The sequence below is a fragment of the Salvelinus alpinus genome, chromosome 33, assembly GCF_045679555.1.
Source record: "Salvelinus alpinus chromosome 33, SLU_Salpinus.1, whole genome shotgun sequence".
In the NCBI taxonomy this organism is placed as follows: Eukaryota; Metazoa; Chordata; class Actinopteri; order Salmoniformes; family Salmonidae; genus Salvelinus; species Salvelinus alpinus.
Window position 1 is genome coordinate 19,351,498 of NC_092118.1, and position 23,284 is coordinate 19,374,781.

The 23,284-nt window shown below is 43.7% G+C and overlaps 1 protein-coding gene across 2 annotated transcripts; it reads right to left on the minus strand.

The window, feature by feature from the left end:
* Nucleotides 1-32: 32 nt before the first annotated feature.
* LOC139563151 (ubiquitin carboxyl-terminal hydrolase MINDY-2-like) lies at nucleotides 33-22,970 on the minus strand. Of its 2 annotated transcripts, none has more exons than XM_071381472.1 (9): nucleotides 21,984-22,970; nucleotides 21,002-21,059; nucleotides 14,340-14,404; nucleotides 8,964-9,122; nucleotides 8,158-8,260; nucleotides 7,160-7,302; nucleotides 6,108-6,281; nucleotides 4,866-5,042; nucleotides 33-4,176 (listed from the first exon to the last, which is right to left on the minus strand). In XM_071381472.1, exons 1-9 carry the CDS (start codon nucleotides 22,881-22,883, stop codon nucleotides 4,000-4,002), a joined length of 1,956 nt encoding a protein of 651 aa, XP_071237573.1. In that variant the 5' UTR covers nucleotides 22,884-22,970; the 3' UTR covers nucleotides 33-3,999. The 2 variants fall into 2 exon arrangements, with proteins under 2 accessions (XP_071237573.1, XP_071237572.1); XM_071381471.1 differs by having other exon boundaries at nucleotides 33-4,179; nucleotides 21,984-22,969.
* Between the last annotated feature and the right edge of the window lie 314 nt (nucleotides 22,971-23,284).

Below are 23,284 nucleotides of genomic sequence, written 5' to 3' on the forward strand. Positions count from 1 at the left end.
TGAAGTGCACATACAAGACATCACACATTGAATGGTTGTGAAAAGAGAACGTAAGTTTTATTGTCCATGTACTTTAATAATCAGGCTGAATGTCCCTCGTCTAAGGCATTTTGTTACAGAAGAAACACCATCTACATTTTGCAACGGTACTGTGATAGGCTATACATTATTTGGTCATATGTATATCAACATTTGAACCTTCCATCACGAGGATTGACCTTTTCATATTCACAAGGTGTTAAACATTAACATAATACCTCTGACATTATACTCCACTGAATGTCATTAGTAAGCAATTGTTGCATTACATGCATCAGAATAACACAATTGCATTTAAATCAACAGAACAAAGGGAAACCTATACAGAACAAGTTCAATCAACATGGGGGATTGCATTCATGTTCTGTGCTCCAGAATCTGATTTTACTCATGAAACAACCATTTTCTCCACTCTATAAAATGTCAAAATAGCCAAATTAACTTTTAAAATCCGTTCCCTCTAGATGACCAGCCGGTGGCATCTTTATTAGTGTGAAAAGCTACAAAACAATTATGGCCTTAACAGGTTTACAGCTACCTGATGTTCAAGTTGCATCAACTTTTATTGAAAAGGGGCTACACAGTACATTTAACCAGCCCTTTCATACCTTTTGTCAAATGAGCATTTCATATTCAACTGTAGCAATTCCAGACAGTATTCCATTTTTACAAGGTACCCAAAGAACAATAGCACAATTTATAATTCTGTATAAAATGAGGTATTTTCTCTTCTCTTAGGTTGCGTTTACACAGGCAGACCAATTCTGATCTTTTTTCTCACTAATTAGTCAAAAGAATATGCCTGTCCAAACGCAGCCTAGTAGTGTATATCAATGTAACAGTGCAAAACCAATTACAATGACTATGTTCGAGGACTACCTTGTTAAGACTGTACAGTATTTACCCCCCAAGCACTATCACAAGGCTTAAACATCTTCACTTGAGACATTCCACAAGCAAAATCCTTATCAATTATTTTGAACAACATCAAAGCTGATACACAAAACAATATCTAGATACTGGTAAATAATGCAATGTAAATGACTCCAAAAGCAAGCTTACGCACAATAAATGTTTTTTAAAAAGTGTGTGTGAGGCATCTGTGAAACATCTTGTTGCTCCCCCAAAAACCTCAAAGTAATTAGATAAAGTGGCCCTTTGAGGTTCTCATCACAATACTCAGTACTAGTTGCCTTTTGAACATCTTTACAAATGAGTTTAGGCCATTGGGAAGGTTGACCACATTAACAAGTATAATTCAAGCTGCAGTGTGACGGTAACTTTAAAATGGATGTTATTTTACGAAAGAAACAAGAATTTGGTTTGTGGTCCTTCGCCCATCCCCCCCAACCTTTCACAAAATCAATGTAAAGGACATACTGTAGCATACCATAAACAGGATGTACATGCTCGCTTCAACATAGGTGTTTCTCTTTAAGTCCTGTCTATTCAGTCAGATTACTTTTTGGGTAGTCATTGTGAACATAAACGCAGCAGCAGTTTAATTCACTTTCTAAAAGCAGCCTTGAATTCCATTACAAATGGCAAACCTATTCTAGTGTAAAGTCAGTGAATTCCTTTGACTAGGTAGGCCTGAGAGAAGCTCAGAAACCCATCGTGTTATGCCATTTCTGAGAGATAATTATATCCATGAACATAACTAGCAATTATTATGAACAGCCTGATAATATGAAGTTGAAATAATTTGTTACCGATACCTATATGTTACACATTTACATTACAACACATTCGAGGGAGTTACTGCAGGGTATATTAAATACTTTACAATGGTATTTATCAATCATTGCTGTTGCCAAGGCAGCTAATACACAAACAATTTACAAAAGACACTCAAGGATATGTCCCTTCAGAGAAGGCCTGAGAGTATTTCTGTCTAGTTTTACATCTACAGATTGTCTCATTCTGGTAATACACCTGTTTCCGTTTATTCTTATAAAAGATATTGTAAATGTTGTAAGGCATTTTCTATACAGAGTAAGTGTGGCCTCGTGAGGACCGTATAGACAGGCTGAGCTAACCCCAGTCCTCAAGTCTAGCCTGCAGATAAGCCTTACTAGTCAGGGTAGTCTACTCCTACAAGATGCAGCCAGTAGCCAGGCAAAAATAAATACTAAGTACTGGACTTGTCCTTGAAGGCTGGGGTTGTCCATTTCTGAACAATGAGAACAAAATGTAACAGCCAAATAGGAGACCCCTTAACTAGCAGCACTGCGAGGAGTCTCCCCAATATTGTGTTTCTAGGTCTGACGTACAACACAAGGCTTGAGTCAAGGCATCCAGCTGGAATGTGTAGATAGAAAACAGTAAATCTCTCAGGAGGAGGCAGTACCATAGTAGGACAATGGCGCAAACTACTAGCTAGCTCTGTCATAAATGTGCATTAGGTATGTACACAATGTATATCGATTTGTCTGAAAGTCAGATGTTGTAGGAGGAGCACATGGATTCAAACATGGCTACAGTATAAAATCCTACTTACATAACTCCACTAGGAGGTCATGAGGCTTCCCATATCGACAGCATCTCTGTCAGCTTTTTACGGCGTGACCAGCAGTTTAACTGCCGGCAAATCTGTGTGACATTGGGCACTTCAGATTATTAGTGTAGGATACTACTATCGCTCTGCCTCTGCAGCCAATAACCAGCCAAGTCTCTCAGGGACAGCATAAGAGTGAGCGACAGTAGTCAAATTAGGTGCACCGTCCTGTTTCTCCATGGTTCTGTCTGTGTGATTGTCCAGACTGTACTGGATGTGAATCATATAAAGCAATTATGAGAAATTAAATACATGGCATATCTTTCAATCCAACTGCTCATATACATCGTAAATGTTTTGTTGTTGTTGATGTTAGGTCATTTCCAAATTGAAATTAAGAGCATAAATCAATGCAGCCAAGCATATCAGCCACACATACACACTGTAGACACCAATACCATACACACACACACAGGAATTCAACACTGCCATACTCTGGTAAGGCCAATCTGGATAGGGCGAGTCTTAAATGGCAGATGAGGGTTGGTAGAGACAGCACTTACCAGAGTATGGCACCGACTTCCAGGTCTCTCAGGAAGAACAAGGATGTGGGTAGTGTTCGAGAGATATACAAAAGGCTTGTCACAACAGTGTCTTACATTAATTTCTAACCGGCAAAAACAAATGAATCCCTTTCAATTTAAGTATATACCAAAATAAAATAGTTCTCTAAAATACTCTCTCACACATGCAAACACACACTTAAAGTAGTAATTTGGCATCCATTAACATGGCGAAGAGACAGGAGTGCTTAGATATTACACTCACTGATGTCACTATCACCTCATCTCTATCCCAATAAGACTCTGAACAAAATCTTGATTATCTCCAATTGGAAGGAGCTAAATGACCCCCACCAACCAATAGCCAGCAAACAAAGGTTGTGTTTTCAGTAAAAAGTCTAACGCTCAAAAACAGAACTGAATCAAAGCAGGCATATCTACACATGTGCTGTAAAAGAAAAAAGAAAAAAAAGCTTATCAACTGCAATAATGAAAATGAATGAAAACGATTTCCTTGAAAAACGTTGGTGTCATGAGAGGAGATATTTCAGATTCTGAATTCTTTCCCTCCCAGCGTCCTGTTTGGGGATTTTTCAAATTTTGCTATAAAAATCACCCCCATTAACCTGAACCCCAGATCACAAATATAGTGCACTGTGCGACTTGTAACAAAGTTTGGCCAACTGTACGAAAGATTAGTGGTAGTTGTCATAGCGTCCCTTCCTCAGTTGTCCGGGCCCACTGAGGGTAGAGGATGGCAGGCACCAGTGGCTTAGGAACGGCAACTCTTCACCGTCTCATCGCTCTTCAAAATGGGGCTGTGCGTAGGGTGTCAGGTCAATGTGAAAAAAAATTCTGCCCCCCTGTTTCTCTCTCACACAAACACACAACCATCCTCTGTTACAATAGAACACATTTGTCTTTATCCTTGGGCTCTTTTTTGGGTTTGCGCTCCCCGGCAGAGGGCTGCTTCCCTGGGCTGGGCGTGGCTCCAGCTGCTGTTGATGATGCTGCTGCTGCTGCTGATGATGATGCTTCTGCTGCTGCTCTGTCTGCTTCGTCACTGCCCTCTGCTGGCTGCTGCACAACACAGACAGGATGGAACAGGAGAGTCAACCATAATACCTACCTGTGGCTCATTCAAGCGGGTGAATAAGCAACATTATAAACTGGGTGGTTCGAGCCCTAAATGCTGATTGGCTGACAGACGTGCTATATCAGACCGTATACCACCGGTATAACAAAACATTTATTTTTACTGCTCTAATTACGTTGGTAACCAGTTTATAATAGCAATAAGGCACCTCGGGGGTTTGTGGTACATGGCCAATATGCCACGGCTAAGGGCTGTATCCAAAAGAACAGACCTAAGCCGTGCATTATAGCTTAATTACATCACAATTACATTGAACATACAGATACATTCAGACAGAACATGTATTGTGTACAACAGATTAATGTCAGCCATATATTTAATTTCTATCTCACTAAGCCCCTGACTCTGCTATATCTATATAAACTGACAACCCTTACCCTTTTTCTCATCCTCATTCCTCATTTTTCCTACGCACCTTTCTCATCATATTCCTCATTCAATTCCACTCCTCGCATCTTCCCTCCCCCCTTCTCACAAGCTCCCCTGCTGCTCAGAGGGGTTGGGTTAAATGTGGAAGACACATTTAAGTTGAAGGCATTCAGTTGTACAATTGACTAGGTATCCCCCTTTCATTTCCCTCCCTCCCTCCCTCCCAGGCTCCTTCCCTGACCTGTGCTTGTGCTGCGGCAGCCTGCTCCTGCTCCTGGTAGTACTGGGAGGCTTGTCGGTCCTCCTCCTCCTGCAGCTTCTTGGCCAGCTCCAGGTCACTGATGCCCTCGGGGAGCTGCTCCCACTGCAGGTCCTGACACTGCTGCTCCTGCTGCAGCGACAACGCCATCAGGTAGTCCTGCATACAGAGAGGAGAGGGGGTAAAGAGAGAGAGATAGACAGAATGAAAAAGAAAGAAAGGAAAGAAAGAAAGAAGAGAGAAAGAGAATGGGACAAGGTCAATGCGTTTCACGTCATGGTGTTTACACTGTTACCAGAGTGATGTGCCACTGCCAAGAGCTGAAGTATTAAAAAAAAAAAAAAAATTAAAAGTAAGCCTAGTTGTAAGCTACAAAACACCAGCCATTTTAAAGTCAGGGCTACACACCTCTTTATTCATTCATAACCCTCATGTAGAGTGAAACCAAATATTTTCCTGAGTGCAGCATCAGACTGTCTTAATTGTCAGCTATAATATGACCTCTCAAGCATCAGTGTCTGGGTGGATGAGAGCGTGAGTAGAGATGATCCCTCCCTCTCTCTTTGTACTGGGTGAGGGTGGTGAATATGGACCCTGGCAGATGGACAAGCTGCTGGGCAGCCCTGCCACCAGGCCTAACGGGCCAGCCAATCAGCAGTCGTCACAAACGGACACAAACCACATCATGCATTATTAAACAGCCAATCGATGCAGAGCAGTACAGAGGGAGGCGCCACATGTCACGGTCATCTCCTGATCAGGCATTCAGACATTAAAACCCTGAGTGGGGGGGGGAGGGGGGGGGTTAACGGGAGAGCAGAGGAGCTTTGAACATCTATTATTAAGGAACTCTTCCCCGCTACTTCTCTAGAGCAGAGCTGAGTGCAGATGGAGCAAGCAAGGAAGCCACTGAGAAAACAGAGCCCAGATAGAGGGGATGTGTAATACTGGCTGTACCCTTTATACAATCCACTCTGTTTATCTTCAGGTAAACTCTGATTGTGACTCCCCCTGACCTAGTATGTTTGTAATACTGCACTGTGACTGTGCACCTTGTTCTCCATGGTATACATCCTCTGCAAGAGATATGTGGTGCACCCAACAGTGCGAAATGGCTGCCATGAGTCAGCTAGATGGGTGTTCAGCATTGTTTATCGTTGCTCCCATTAATGAAGTGGAACTGGATCAGAGGGCCCAATTGGCGTAGTGGTCTAGTGGTCTGACCTGGTCTATCTGGTCCTGCTGTCCGCGGTACACCGTCTCTGGGTCTGACGGGGGTCGCAGGCGGAACTCAGAGTCACAGAAGTTGCCATCCCCGTCCACATTGTGCAGGCTCTCCCACACCACCTTCTCCTCCGTCAGGAAGCCCTGGTCTGTCACCAGGAGGTACAGCTGGCCCTGATCACACAGAGACACACATTATACACTCACACACCTCTTATCACTGCCAGAGAACACATCTACACACTTTCACACCCTCTTATTCCTGTAGTGGATAACAACCTGGATAACGGGTCTGTGTGTGTGTGTTTGTTTAAATGAGGGGGGCTCTGGTACTGGTAAGCATTTATCTTGGGGTCATGCGTGCTACACACACACTCTCTCCCTCTCACAGACAGGCCTGCTCCACTTCCCCCGCTATAGATAACAGGAAGAGCCCGTCCCAGCTGCAGTGATAAGGGGAGGGAGCACAAAGCAGGTGAAACCATTGTAGATAGCATTCAGACTCTCTAGGTGCTGAATAGGTCCCCATCACGTGTCTACTATGCTCCAAGGGGCATTTGTATTTATGCCCTCGCACCAGCCTCAGAACCCTGTGTACTGAACATTACATCACCTGGGACTGGGGTGTGGGGAGAGCTATTGGCAGAGGGAGGACAGGGAGAAGGGGAATGCACTAACAGTGCTCAGCTGTTAACAGATGGTTGAAAAGTCTTGGATGAAAGAAAGTCCCCGTGTGTCAACATCCCACCATACATACAAAGGGGTGATCTGATCCGGAAGTTAGCAATACGTTTCAAATAAAGGTTTATCTGGGACTGAGTGATATGAATTCGGTAACGTTATGCAATTAATTTATATAACACCCTTTCCCACTACTAAGAGGACAAGGCAGACTTGACTTGTTTTTGTTCATAATGGACGGTGGTTTGGGGACGCTGTAGCAGAGGAAAGTAAGGAAGACCCATTCACAGTAAACAGTACTGCAAGGCCCCATTTGTCATAACCATGAAACAGTGGATATTGTCTCGTCAATGACTTGAGTGGTCAGTCACCTTGAACTTGATCATGGTGCTGAAGTGGTTGTTCCTGAAGAACACACAGAGCTCTCCTTCCTGCACGGTGGACGTGAGCTCACACAGGCCGTGGTACGTCAGCTGGGTGGCCGTGCTGTGCAGAAACTGCTCGGCTACAAAGCCTGCAGGCAGAGAGAGAGAGGGAGAAAGAGAGAGGGAAGAGGAGAGAGAAGGCGAGTCAGTGAGAGACAGACACACAAGACCGACAATGACCGATAGGCTGACATAGAGACAAAGACTTATGGACTGATAGAGATATAAAGTGATGTACAGACAGACAAGGATATAGACACACTGACCTATAGAATGAGACACAGAGAGCGAGAGAGCGCAAGAGATAGAGTTGTATTGAGTGATAGTTAGGGAGAGACAGGGTGATGATCTAAGACAAGGAGAAACTAGAAAGACAGTGGAGAAGCACTGGAGAGGTTGGGAGAAACAGACGACGTAGCTCTTCACCCCGCTAACTGACTCACTCTGTCATTATTTATTTATTTGTGTGATGTTAAAATGTTTACTCTATTCTACTGAGCCATTTACTTTATGTTCGTATTGTTATCTTTTATTCTTTCTTATTGTTGTTGCATTGTCAAGGAACCTGCAAGTAAGCATTTCGTTGGACGATGTATACCATGCGTATCCCATATATACGACTAATAAAACTTAAACTTGATGCTAAAAGCATAAAACATTCAGCCCAGAAGAAAACGTGCCTATGACAGGAGAACTGCCCTGGGTGAGCAATACGAGCAGCGTGAGAGAGGGAAAGGAATAGAGCTCAACTAAAGTCAGTCGTCCACAGGAATGTTTAGGCCAGGCCTCCGTTTATCTGCTCAGTGCAATAGGAGGAAATGTCGGCCTTATCAAGCAGCCTGGGATGTTTAGTCGAGGGGGGGGGGGGGGGGGGGGTGAAGGGAGGAAGCAGCAGCGAGAAAGAAAGCAACCAACACATCCCCCCAGTCGGTCGGTCCACCCACCTTCCCCAGCCAGCTCACTGCTGGCCGACTGTTTGCAGGAGATTATCTTCTCCACCAGCTGGTTGTAGCTGCAGTTACCCACTGCCTTCACTGTGTCGCCCATCTGGAGGGAACATAAAAGAGGAGAGGGCATTCATCAACCATTGTTGTGTTTTCCTTTGCAGTGAAGAACAAGCGACAAGAGCGTATTGTCATGTTTTCAAAAGAAAAATATTCAAGAGGAGCTGTACGCTAACCAGTCAATCTGAAGTAATTTTTTTCAAAAATAATGTGTGGAGTTGGTTTATTGTCTATTTGACAAACGCCTATAGGAGTACCACAGTATGAGTCATAATACCCATAAAACCTAGTGGTCAAACAGGGAAATGGTTCCAATCATTGTTCCACCATTAATTTTTCCCATAGGGGATTTTAGAAACACTTCACTTGTTTCGTGTAGGCTTACACTGGCGTGATGCTTTGATAACCATGTAAATCTCTCTAGGACAAGGTGACTTTTAACAATATATTTGCCTGTATATCATAGTAATAGCTACATGGGTTTAAAGGTAGACTTATGACGTTGCCGTGAGCAGCACCGTAGTTACTGCATTGAGCGCGATGCAATACTTTGCTCTCACAGTCACACAGAGTATCTGGGCATGTGCACGGGTTTGCTTCACGCTGCTACAACGTCGTAGCTACAGGCCCAAAACAGCAGAGAAGTTCAGCCTCAGGCTTCAACGTTCTGTTATTGCGGATATTGCATTTACGTCAACTCGCTCAGTCTACTTTTAAAGGCGGCTCAGAGAGGGAAGGGTTCTCACCTGCAGGTCCACCAGCCAGCCGTGGTAGAGAGGGATGTCCAGCAGGTCAAAGACAATGCACTCTGGGGTGTACTCAAAGACCCGCACCCCTGTGAACTTCACGTTGACATCCAGCCCTGTCTGCAGCTTGTGCAGCACCGCTATGGCATCACTCATATTCTGGGGGACAACAAATAGAAAGTCATGTTCCTTTTCAAGGTTTTTAGCCAGGGATGTTAGTCTTTGTAGAATTATTTTTGACTACGGCATTGAAATAAGATTTGACATTGGAAGAAATGTTGAGGACAGTGAACCAACTACTGTCACATACTACAGCAGTTACAGCTAGAAAAACAGCAGACTCACCCACAGAAACCTGCTAGTTTGAACTATCAGTTAAGTATACAAACTGTACAAATCAGAAAGTGTTCCGACCAAGAAACTTCCTGTCTACCGTACTCATCACGCCCTCCTGTCGTTCGCCACTCAGACACACAAAAGACTAACAAGACCCGTCTGTAGCAAGGCGCATGCCCCGCCCACCTGAGGATCTGTCTTTTTCAGCCATCTATTTCCTGTGTTTGAGGGACGCGAAATCCACTTGTAACTTGAATCTCGCTGAATTTATTGCTTTCACTTTACTTCTGTGACTTCATCATACATTTCCTTGTGCCTGTCGTTTTTTCCCGTTAATGTTATGTCCGCGGAAATGTTTGTAATGACCTGTCAAACACATCCCAGTAACGTCTGAAATAAGCTGAATGGAATACATAGTCTTTCAGTTGCATCTATAAGAACACTAAAGCTTCTTCGGAGATATAACACATCATTTCAACACAAGAAAGAGAAGAAAGATTGGTGCACATTTTTTGTGGAATTGAAAAAAGTAATAAATTGCTACAGTTGAAATGTTGACAAATTAAATTATTGAAATGAAAGCAACTTCCGAAAATGAACAGTCGGATTACAGTGATATTATGTCTGAACTCGCAAACAATTCAAAGTATGTATCGATAGGAGTAATCTAGAGCCAAACGTGTTGAGGGTATCCTGCTATTGGCACAATTGTTGAATTATGCAACAGAACGTGACAACAACAGTCATTAATAAGGCAGTCTAGACAGCACAGGTGAGTGCAGGTAGACCTAGACAGAGCAGGTGATTGCAGTTGGACCTAGATTCCTAGACAGTGCAGGTAGACCTAGAGTCCTAGACAGAGGAAGTGTTTGTTGTTGCAGCCCAGTTCCACCCCTTTATGTTAATGTTTTCATTTATGCAAATACACCCATTGTATTTCTGCAAAATGTTGCACATACACATTTTCTTTATTTTAACACAAAATATAAAAGAAATACCTGATACCATTATAAAATGTATATATGAGTGCACTCCCCTGAAAAACAAACACCTGAATTCCCAACAAAATCCCTGAACTCCATTATTTTTCCATGCCAGTAAAATGTTTAATGTGCTATAATTCAGTCAATCCTCAATCCTTCATCTATTGTGCAACTGTTGCATTTATTAGAATTGCTTTTAAAACCTTTTAACAATTTTGATGACCGTCTGTCACAGGGAGCCTTCTGCAGCTGTCCCCCCACCCCACACACGCACAGAGAGGTGAGAATGGGTGGCTTTGTGTGTGTTTTCTTAATTTTCTAAGAGGATAACCTGTCAATAAGAGGGAAAATAAATCCCCAAAAGCAGGGAGATTCTCCAGCTTTCGTACTTAGCGGTGTGGCTCGTTGAAAAGCCTTTCGCTGGACGATCTGTGTGTGTGTGTGTGTGTGTGTGTGTGTGTGTGTGTGTGGATTAGGACTCCTGTGGACAGTTGTGGGGAGGATTAGTATGGTCCATGTAACAGACCATGCAGCTGCTCCACACCAAGGGCAGAGGGCTTCAGTCACATGACATCAGATGAACCCCCTGAGAGCTACTGATTAGCGCTTCACTAAGCAGGGGGGGCTTCATCCACTTTCACAGTGCTTTGCTGTTTACACTATATATACACAACATTATGTGGACACCGCTTCAAATGAGTGGATTAGGCTATTTCAGCCACACCTATTGCTGACAGGTGTATAAAATCGAGCACAGCCATGCAATCTCCATAGACAAACATTGGCAGTAGAAAGGCCTTACTGAAAAGCTCAGTGACTTTCAACGTCATAGGATGCCACCTTTCCAACAAGTCAGTTCGTCAAATTTCTGCCCTGGAAACGTTTAGGAGGAACAACGACTCAGCCGCGAAGTGGTAGGCCAAACAAGCTCACAGAATTGTCTGTCCTCTGTTGCAACACTCACTACCGAGTTCCAAACTGCCTCTGGAAGCAACATCAGCACAAGAACTGTTCGCAGGGAGCTTCATGAAATGGGTTTCCATGGCCGAGCAGCCGCACACAAGACTAAGATCACCATGCGCAATGCCAAGCGTCGGCTGTAGTGGTGTAAAGCTCGCTGCAATTGGATTCTGGAGCAGTGGAAACGCATTCTCTGGAGTGATGAATAATGCTTCACCATCTTCACCAGTCCGACAGTCAAATCTGGGTTCGGCGGATGCCATGAGAACTCTGCCTGCCCCAATGCATAGTGCCAACTGTAAAGTTTGGTGGAGGAGGAATAATGGTCTCAACATTTTTTGGGGTCATGTAGTCTATCATTGAGACACACAGCAAGGATTCTCTCTGCTTTATCCTCCTTGTTTTCCTACTTGTATTCTTGAGGACAGGTGCTAAAGCACAAGTCAAACGTGAGTCAGCGCTGTGTATACAAAATGTGCCTACAAGCAAAAACACACACACTGACAAGTGCACACACAACTGTGTGGGCACTGCGTCTGTCTGGTGGGTGGCGAAGCTGGCAGCACAGTAAGAGATCAGGAACGTGCTCGCCCACTGCTCCCGCTCTGCCCAACATGCTGCCTGCTCTGCACACCCACACCCTCCTGCTGTGTGGCCAAGCCCTGCTCCACTCGGCTCTAGCCACTCACAGACTACAGATGATGACCAGACTACATTAAGTAATGCCACCCTAACCACACTAATCATAAATTCTGTGCTGAATATGGGATCCACACAGAGCCTGTGGTATTTGCATGTGATGATGTACAATAGACTATTCCGTGGTCACTGGACAATGAAGGCCAGTATTCAATGGTTCCACTCCAGCTTTTACGGAAGAGGGAGACTGATTGGATAAACAGGCCGGCCTTCCTGTCACATGTTCCACTAGCAGGCTGGGAGCCAGATCAATATTTAATTCCCACAACCCTGTGGCAGAGCCACACACACACGACCACACACACTCTGCTTCCACTGGGGACTGGGGAGTGACTCCAGACCTCCATCCGCTGGCAAATCAGGGTGATAGGACCACGAGGCTGACTGATAGACTGATTGAAAGACACAGGCAAGAGCTTTGCTTCAGTTTTCATGTCAAAGGCACACTGGACAGCTCCCCGAGTTTTATGGAGATCTGGCACAAAACTTTATTAGGTAGCCTACGTCAGTTTTTAAGTCTGCATTTTAGTCTACAACTGTGCACTCTTAAAATCCACAATCATGTATATATACAGCAACACACTCCCATCCTGCTACATTATTTTTTAGGAGCATCTCTATCTCAATAAAATAGAATATTCTATATCATATAACCACAAAAACGCTGTCAAGTGAATAGTGCTACAGCGTGCAAACTCTCAGGAGTGTCCTTTATCATGGGAACATTACCATGACCAGTCTTTATAGAATAAACCTTCACTAAGCTCTCCAGTCGCTGAGTTACTGTTTAACAACAGCCAAGCAATTGCTATTTTAATCCTCATATCCTCCTCCGACAGATGATGGTTTGAAGCCAGAGTTTATAAATAGAACTCTGTTATGAACTCGTTCAACGCTCTTCAAAATCATAAAAGGAGCTTGACTATTCAAATATGCAGCAGACAATATCAAACAAAGGCAAGAACAAGATTATATATAGATATATATATTTATTTTTGAATCTTTTACAAATGTATTATATTTTGGTTTGGCATGCACATTGGCATGCTAAAGACTCCCTAGTGAAAGACAGCCTCCCTAACTCTCTCTCTACCCTATCTCTATTCATGGTGTGAGGCTCCTTCCGTTCCTGGTCGAGTGCTCTCCTGCCGTGTTGAGGCAGGGCTTACACAGCCAAATCTAACAGGAACCAACAACTGTTTCTGCCCCAGCTAACAGCACAGAGCCTGCCCTAAACTCCACCAAATGGCCTATCCACACACGGACACACACAGTACACACACACGCTACAGAGCCTGGTGTTCTGGACCATAGCCCAAGATTAGACCACCATAATTACAATGAGTCCAACACCATTTCATTTGAGCGTTGCTAGTTTTTTCAGCTTAAATTCACACAACGTACCAGGAGCTTGGAGAGCTACGACTGTACAGCAGTCAGAACATTCTCCTCGGACAGTAATCCAGACTCTGGTATGTACACACGCACACATTACTTCTCTCCTTCCCGAGCGATGACGTCCGTGAAGGGAATAACATCCACAAATGTGCTGGTTCTTTGCCACAGCAGAGTGGAGAGGAAGAGGAGAGAGGCCGTGCCCTTCCCACATTCCAGGCAGGCAGCAGGGATGAGAGCGTGGATGGGAGCGTGGATGGGAGCGTGGATGGGAAAGCCATCCCTGCCAGGCCATGTGAACCACTCAGAGCCCCAGCACTGGCCTCGATCTGAACTCAGCCATGCATGCCTGAGCACCCTCCCACAGCGATGTGAAGAGACATGATCTGCCCCTCATGACCCGTGCTGTGCCATAGGCCTGGCAAGACGCGGCTTATGTAACCTATATAGGGGCTAAAAGCAGCTCTGGGGCAGTTTTCCATATAACCATAATCATCACGCCGCTTATTTTCATCTTACATAAATATACATTCATTGGTATTTTTCTGGAGATTCATTCCCAATGCAAATGTTGTGCAAATGCACTGACGCAGATGCACATGACTGTATAAATACTCATCTTAGCATTACATCGTTGCCCATTAGAATATGATATATTTTTGGATAGAAGAACTGCAGTCACTAAACGGCAGGCAGGGATATTTTAGGCTGGGAAGTGAGAACAAGTGAGCCCCCCTGGCGCGGTGCGAGTTAATAGTGTGATGCTGCGGCTTTGCTTTTTGGCTGCTGCTCTGCCATCAGAGATCTAAGCGGAAGAGGGAGGTACCCAACAGCCTAGAGCCTGCCTGCCTCTCCCTCTCAGCATCCTCACTCATCCTGCATGCCTGTCTGATTCTCCAACATGAGCCACAGACAGACACAAAGAGAGATGGATCGGCAGACATGCGTATGATCAGTGAATAACTGCCCTTATTGATTGTGTTTAAGCAACAACAGTCCTTACCTGCTCATAGTTTAGCCGCTGGGCTTCAGAGATCTCTTTCGGCTTGGCATCGAGGATGTAGTCTCCTGCAGGGGAGCGAGAGCGAGGGAGAGAGGAAGCAACATCAGAGGACCTGGGGATACAGGCTAATTAAAGCAACCATAGACACAGGGGAGCTGAGAGAGAAAATATCATCAGGGTAGAGCCCTGCCCGCTCACCAGTGACATCACAAGGCTTACGGACCGCATGCTTACGTCAATCCCATGTGAAGAGGTGATATTATCGACTACGTTCTGATTCCATAAGAAGTGTCTAATCTTCAGTGAGAAGCGGGACGTTGAGTGTTAAGCGCTGTCCAGCTGTTTTTCCAGGAAGGGCTCGGCCAGGCATGCAGGGTCAGTCGAGCCCTGGCCAGTGGGGAGCCGCTAGAGACGTGTTAAGGGCTTTGTGTAGGACCTAGGAAGAGCAGCCACTGGGGCAGGCAGGGAGAGCCTTGTGAAGAGCCCTGTGGTGCTAATCACAGTGCACCTGTCATCCACCCATTAACATCGCACCCAACTCCACCCTCCCCTCTCTGAGCAACACACAGCGGCAGTGTCCAGCTGTCGAAAACATACCCACTCGCAAGATATTTGATGTTACAAGATAATGATTCTGTGAGACTTTTATATGTGAAAAAAATAAATAAATAGGCCTTCTTTTTCCTCATAACCCAACGATTGCTTTCTTACTTTAACAAAGTGAGCCAGTAGTCAGTGTATTTGAGAGCCAGGGAGCTACTCTGATTCAATCTCCATTTCCTCTCCTCAGACACAGGCTTCCTCAGCCCTGGCCATGAATGCACCCAGCTGAGGCCAGTCAACTGACTCTGACATTTCTATGCCCAGGGAACCCCCGGCCATACCCCCCCTACCTCCCTCCGCCTGCCCCGTTCCCCGCCAGCTGACTCTAGACTGTGCTCTCCCTGCCTGGGCCTCAACTGCTGCTGTTGATGATTCACTGGCATGCTCCACAGAGTACTAAATCCCAACATCGACCAGCAGCCTCTAATACAACATACATCTCCTCCACTTCTGCCCTTATGGGCCTCACAGTAGTTATTAATACAGCGTCTGAATCAGCCCACGTTAAATGGGGCTCTTTGTGAGCAGCTCTTTTTCACAAGCCATTATTTTTTTGTCTGGGCATAAAACAATAACTGTGCGTAATGAAGTGCAATGGTGAGGCTAGGAGACAGGCCTATCTGCCTGTTCCTGGACATTACACAAGATGAACGGTTTGACCAGGGACCAAACCATTCATTATGAGCTCTCAGCCACTAGCTGGAGTAAAGACAAAGCCGTCTCCACAAACACAGAGCCGCAATTTATGGGCACTTGTGAAAGAAGAGCAGAGATGACTCAGAGGCATATCTGGGATGATACGCGCACACACAGCCTGCATAACGCAGTTAAAGGTCGGCAATGTACAGAAGAGGGATGGCTACAACCATGAGCATTCCTCCGAGGAAATCTAACACGACACAGTCGGAAAAACAGGAGTTGCATGAAATGAAAACGCTGTGCTTCATTACTGCTTGTCACCTGTGATTTGCAGAATGGTTGAAGTGCTCACTGTGAGTCAGGGTACTCGAAAGAGACAGGGAATGTTTTTACACTGAGAACTTGGAATCAACCATGGGTATCTGTAGGAGCAGATGAGCAAGGTGCAGAGAGGCAGACAGAGGGAGCAATCAGGGGATTCCATCTGCGGCACAGTGAGGGAGAGGGCCCTGAGTGGGTGGGAGAGGGGGTAAAGGCCTCTCTGTGGCTTCTTACTGGTATTGAACATAGAGCTATGGGGTTGGAGTGAGTTCTGTGTTCCATCAGACCCACACACTAGGCTACCTCTAAAATATCTAAAGATGGGCAACTATGTCGCTCAATGTGCTAATGCTTTGGGTCAGTCTGAATGGTCTCCTCTCTCAGGGTTTCATGTCAGTTGACCAGCAGGGTAGTTTACAGTTTCTTGCTTTCCTCCTCTCTTATAAAAAAAGTATTTGGAGAAGGTCAAATTAGATTTGCCTGGTCATAACGTAGTCTGATAATGAAATGCACACACTGTAGATTATACTTTTTCTTCCAACAAAATGAACCAAACTCCAATTGGAATTGAATTGCATGCATTAATCAGTCACGGACAGCAAGCGCTATGGACTCACAGAGGCAGATTCTGTGGGGAGGAAACTTAAGGCTATCCCATTAACAGAGTTCAACAACAGACAATTACTAATTCTAAATTACATTTTCCTAGCCAATGCATCCAAAAAAAGTAACATTAACCAAAAGGTAACAACGTTATTGCTTACAATCATTATTACCCCTGGTACAAAACACACTAATGAGAAGTCAAGTCAACATTTGAGTTAGGCCTAATGAAAAATACTTGAAGAGAAGCAGCAAACTGAGAAATCTAATGAACATTCCCCATGACTGACATCAAAAATATATTTCCTGGCAATGAAGAATCATTCCTCTGTTTCCCAATCACATTTTGCTGTTATATTCTATCTTGGTAGCTAACTAACTAATCTGTCCCCCAAAGAAGCACTACAGTGTAAACTGTAATTAAACCATGGTGATAAATATCCTTACCCATAAATTAACGACAGTCTGTGTCTTGGCCCATAATGACTAATACAGATTAAATCAAAACCAGTTGAATCTGCTAATCACATGCAGAATGTAGGACAATGTAGCACAAACAGTCAGGAGTCTTTTGGTACAAACTGACCTCTATACCGAACCCCCAAATGATCATATGAAAGTAAACAACTCCCATGGCATGACTAATGTGGATACATTTCAGGACTTCTGGCGTCTCTCAGAACATGACAGCTGGTGGCTCCATCTCTCTTATAGTTAGAGATGTTATTGACGCCTAACAGTCATTATATGATGCATTTAGCTAGAACACACTCAAAACGGGACACTAGTCATGGCACCAGTCAAAGAATTATAGAGCTTGTAAAATTGAAGCCAAACTGACCACTGCCATGAAAAGAGGGCTTGGCTATAGTGACAGTGATTTTTTTCTCTATAGCTTAGATGAGAATGCCTTTAGTAACAGGACACCCCTGGTTCTACATCATAACAGCACCCAGCTATGGAGGGAGGCAGTGGGGTCAGCGTGCCACACATGGAGAAAGAACACAGCTCCTGTTTCCCTGACGTTAGCAGGGCTTGGTCCACAGGGATTCTTCAGTCCTCCTGGTCAATCTATACTGGACCTTACCACCTGACCTCACATGGGTATTAGCGATGCGCGGGTGAGCTGTTTGTTCATCCGCACCCGCCCGCAATTGCTAATAACTCATCCGCAACCGCTGATGAAAATCTGAAGCCCTCACCCGACCCACAAACATAGAAAATGCATTGTACAGTCGGAGATGGAAAACATTTTTGACAGGCATTTTTAGATAGCCTACCAAAATGTTGGAAATTATAAGCAGGCCTATGTTATTCAACTTGTCTATAATTAGATACAGGAGGCTTCTCTTCTGTTATTACTTCTTATCCTAGAAGACTAAATAAACCTTTGTTCACCAGAATAATGTTAGAAGTAGTATTAATGTATCAATAGTATTAATGTTTCAATCTATACTGAACAAAAATATGTAATGTGTTGGTCCCATGTTTCATGAGCTGAAATAAAAGATCCCAGAAATGTTCCATACGCACAAAAAGCTTATTTCCCTAAAATTTGTTTATATCCCTGTTAGTGAGAATTTCTCCCTTGCCGAGATAATCCATCCACCAGACAGGTGTGGCATATCAAGAAGCTGAATAAACAGCATGATCATTACGCAGGTGAAACTTGTGCTGGGGACAATAAAAGGCCACTCTAAAATGTACAGTTTTGTCACACAACGCCACAACGTGCAATTGGCATGCTGACTGCAGCGATATCCACCAGAGCTGTTGCCATAGAATGTAATGTTAATTTTCTCTACCATAAGCCGCTTGTTTTAGAGAATTTGGCAGTACGTCCAACCGGCCTCACAACCGCAGACCACGTGTAAACGCGCCAGCCCAGGACCTCCACATCCGGCTTCTTCACCTGCGGGATCGTCTGAGACCAGCCACCCAGACGGCTGATGAAACTGAGGAGTATTTCTTTCTGTAATAAAGCTGTTTTATGGGGAAAAACTCATTCTGATTGGCTGGGCCTGGCTCCCCTGTGGGCCTGCCCTCCCAGGCCCACCCATGGCTGCGCCCCCTGCCCAGTCATGTGAAATCCATAGATTAGGGCCTAATGAATTTATTTCCATTGACTGATTTCCTTATATGAACTGTAACTCAGTAAAATCATTGAAATTGTTGCATGTTGAGTTTATATTTTTGTTCAGTATAGTTGAAATTGTTAAAGTGTGTTTTCTTTCCTATTTCATCTCTGCTTCTCTGACACAGCAAATACGTTTAGGGACCAAGGAGAAAATTGAATAACTTTTAAAATAACATGAAAGATTTGACATGCAAAATGTCCAAATGACATCAGTTTCACTGGTTAAGGAAATTAAAAGCTGTTAAAACGACACAACATGTTTTTGATAAGATCTCAGTCTGGGCTTGGATGCATATTTTATGTGGTTTAAATAATAAGATAATAATAATAATAAAGATAAGGTGATGGCTTACATTTGTCCTATTTTACACTTTTATGATGCTGATAAAGATAGCACCGCTATCTTTATAGATGGTCCCTAACCGCGCATTCATTCTCTCAAGATGCTGAAAGAAAGAAATAATATTTCTCCACTTCTGTTCAACTTTCAAAATGTATATTTGGTGTATAATTTTACTGCAAGAAATGCTTAATTCTGCTAGAGTTAATATTATATTAGGCGATGTGAGAGGTTATAGACCTACAGTCAGTCCAGATTTCAGTTAGGCTACTATTTCATTTAACCCATCTGAACAGTACAGTTCCTTTGATGTGCCATTTTGAATTCCACGTCTTGAGACTGTGGAATCATCACACATGACATAGCCAGAACTGATATCATCCTCTTGTACCACTTCTCTACATTTTCCCCAAACATCAACTCTCCATTTCGCAGCTTTTCTACTATTGAATTAAACTCCGACATTGTCCTTTTTGCCTCAGTGGAACGATTTTTAAAAACTTTTTCTGCCCAAGTACCCAAATGCATTTGGCAATTGGCGTGTATTTAGGGCGCTACAGTTAGGCTACACACTAACGCCAGATATAAATAATGACAGGAAAACCTCAATGTAGTCTATAGATATGAATTGCACAAGAATTATACATTTATGGATTTTTTTATGCATTGTTTCTCTTTATTCAACCTGCCTTTCCTCCATACAATATTTTATGACCCTAAACCCACCCACCCCACCTGTGGGGACTCCAGGCATATCACTAATGGGTATACAAGTCCATATGCACTCTTCTGAGGGCAGGTCTAGCAGCTAGGTGACAACCAGAATGCGTATAATGACCCAGGTAGAGTATTGAATTTATTACAGAATCTTCCAAAATACTGTAAATCCAATTCATTTATTGGGTGCGTTCGTAAATTCAACCTGGCAATCTACTCCGATTTCAAAGCACTCTAGTTTGAAAGTGTCAAGAATAATTGATGGATTTACGAACGCACTAAACTCGGTTGTTAGGACAGTTGTAAATAAACATTGGCTAAAACTTTTTATTAAATTGTTAACAGTGACACAGATGAAGTCCCTAACCCTAATCCTGATAACATGAAAACACTAACCAGCTCTGCTAGGGAGAGTAAAATGTTCAGAGGGAGGTGCCCTCTTATTTGTGTCTGGAAGAAGCTAGCAAGCTAGCCAACTTTAGTAATTTAGCTTGGGTGCTTCGCTGCGGTTCTGAACTCAGAACGCTTGGATCAACCCTACTCGTCGGCCAAAGTGTGCAATCTGACAACGCTCTGAATTTACAAACGGCCCAGAGAACACTGACACTCTAGAGTGAATTTACGAACGCACCCATTGTATTCACTGGCTAAAAATTAAGTGGAGATTTATTTTATTTAGAAGGAAAACTCAGGTAATATTGGCATATGGGTGATTTCACAGCAGCTATGCAATTACTGTGTGCCATTGCTTAAATCATATGAAATCCATATTATATAGCAATTTATCTTAAAGCTAGGAGGCAGCAAATCCAGTCTACTGAAGGGAGGCGAGGAAATTAGTAAAATAAGACTGAGGGGCCAGGCAGGCAGTGAGGCAGGTCCTGTGATTATTCATACAGTAATGCCTTCTCAGGCAGTAGGACATAATTACAGCCCTCCAGTACTCTGTCATTAAGGTCACATTGCACTTCCCAGGCTAGTTTCTACTACAGCTCAATACTCCACTGCACTGGTGTACTAAATTTACAGCCAGACTAGCATTTTGTGACATGGCCCTTCTAGGCAGGTACAAAACCAAAGAAAAATACAGTATTGTCCATTGCCTTTGAGCACTGTCAAGGTGGCTTGTATTTTTATCAGGTTTAAAATACAGGTCACAACCGTCCGTAAACTTAGAGAAATACTAGAGACCGGGAATAAACGGTACACTTCACCCTCCAGGAGGGCAACTAAAGAACAGGTCACTGATTTAAATGACATTCGGGTCTTTGGTTTGGTAAACAGATTCTCACTTATACTCACCAAGATATTCCATCAACTGTTCAGCAGTTATGATCTCCATCATTGGTGGCATCTTCACCTGTAATGGAACCACATACATTATTTAACAAACCAAGCAACATGACTAAAGTTAGCCAGGCCAATAGAACCTGGCTGACAGGCATCTCCCTCCCCCATGATTATGGTTCACAGTAAATCCACCCACACCTGGGAAGTGGAAAGCTGTGTTTAAAGTCACCAGAAGTGCACTGTCAGCGGTTGCACGACTGTCAGCACAGACACAGGCGTTTGAAGCAAAGAATTCTGTTTACAGTCACTTTTATGTCACACATTCTCACAGTAGGTAGTGAGGTTTTAGGGAAGATTTCAGACACCTGAGACACAGAGCTGCAGTTTAAGTTGTGAAGCCACATACTGAATCAGAATCTCCACTGCCTGCCAACCAACCGTCACTGACAGTAATTAAACGTTATCTTTATGATGTAAATGAAACCAGAAGATATAAAAATGACTCAATTGGAAGCTCTCAGAGACTACTTATAAGAAGAGGGACTGAGCTGCCAAGGCCGCAGCATGGGGAAAATATAAACAACTGGGTTGGGTCTATGGTATAATTGGTCAATGTGACCTGTCAACAACCTCCATCCCAAAATTACAATAATTACGTATTAAGAGAAACTAAAGATGAGTTCATATGAGTGGTATAATTTGAACTTTAACTTAAATTCTCCCCAAATGAAGGAATGTTATTTATGAATCTTCAACTTTTCATGGTATTCTATATTCTGGCAGGTGACAATAGTTTATTTTACAACTGATCATTCAATTCAATTTTATACTGATAATACATCAGATAGCGTAGTAATGATGACCAGTTTCAAATGTACTTCTCTATTAGTAATTTAGAATTGACAAATAATAGATGTGGAAATGTTCCAAATGGCATCATGCACACCACATGTAAACTTGTCTCAGAGGTCTGGTTATGATGTCAGTCATTTACCTTCCATGCCAGCAATAGGACATTCATAATTGCCAGCAATGGGCATGGGCCGTTCTCGTTCTGTGTAATGATAGGTGTGTTTTCCTCCTTCCACTTGATCCACTTGATGTGGTATATGGACTGGCCAGCGCCCCGGTCCTTGGTGCACGGGATCTTAGTTCCATCAGCCCCATACTCGCTCTGTAGTGTTATTGCCAACCCCTTGTCCTCCACCCCTTCACTGTTGAGATCGAAACTGGGACAGGACTTAAGGTTCGAGAAAGACTCAAGTGAGTCGACGCTCCTAGATTCTGCCGCGATGCACGGGTCACTCCCACTCCGCAAACCCTCGCATATGGTTTTGTCAATCGCAACTCCACATTTAACGTTTCCCGTATTTGTTTTGTCCGGACATAGGTGTGTCGGTTTTGCCAGCATCACTAGTTCAACTGACTCACAACCCAACACCTCAGCTTGACCATCTGTAATCCTTGACCCCATCGAGGAGGGCTCGCCATCCGTTTTGTTGTTTACTAACTTTGAGGTGGCACCCTCGCTATTTCCTGTAGCGAGCTGCGTGCCATATCCCATCCCGTTACTCAAATGATCTCCAGATCCAGAGGGCAATGTCTCCGACCAACCACTCGATTGAATGTTCTTCTCTTGCACCGGGAGAGACTCGATCATATCTGCCATATCTAATTTCTCAACACTGGAGATAGCATTACTAGTAGTGCTAGGGGCACTACTGGAGCTAGTAGTACAACTAACCAAAGTACTGAGAGAATGCTCACTAATCTTGCACGTATCGGTGGTTCCCTTCATTCCGCCAACTGTTTTAATATCACACATTTCTCCTGCAATAGTAGCACATAGAGTACTTCCTCCAACATCTCGATGCAGGTTTGCATTTTTCTCCATTTCGATGTACACACTGTCGACAGCTTTTAGCTAGCTTAATTCCAGCTTCAGCCCCACAGACGCCATGACATATCTGCCAGTGACGTCACTGTAGAAGAGCCCACAGAGTTCTGGAAGAAATGCCTCTTCAGGCCAAAGAGAGGCAGTAGAGAATAACGGGAGATTTGAGTGCTGTTTTTCATAATTTGGGTGTGCTGTGTACATTTTTAATCCGTTTGCAACAAATTACACATGCTTTCTCGGCATGGTTTCCTGTCATTTTTACATTAATATTAATTGGCCCCCACGATTAAATCGGGGAGGGGACTGTGGATCTGTCTACATCATTTCGTTTATATGTTCATTCATACCTTAATCACATGCGAATTCGCAGAAAACACTGGGCCGATTTGGACGAAATT

Bases quoted from the DNA above. Each gene is read 5' to 3' on its own strand.
- LOC139563151 (XM_071381471.1), bottom strand. From the start codon at position 22,883: ATGGAGAAAAATGCAAACCTGCATCGAGATGTTGGAGGAAGTACTCTA. The intron at 8,261-8,963 runs GTGAGAACCCTT...TGTTCCCTCCAG, and splicing joins GCTGGCTGGTGGACCTGCAG to ATGGGCGACACAGTGAAGGC. The intron at 5,043-6,107 runs GTCAGACCACTA...CTCTGTATGCAG, and splicing joins AGCAGGACCAGATAGACCAG to GACTACCTGATGGCGTTGTC.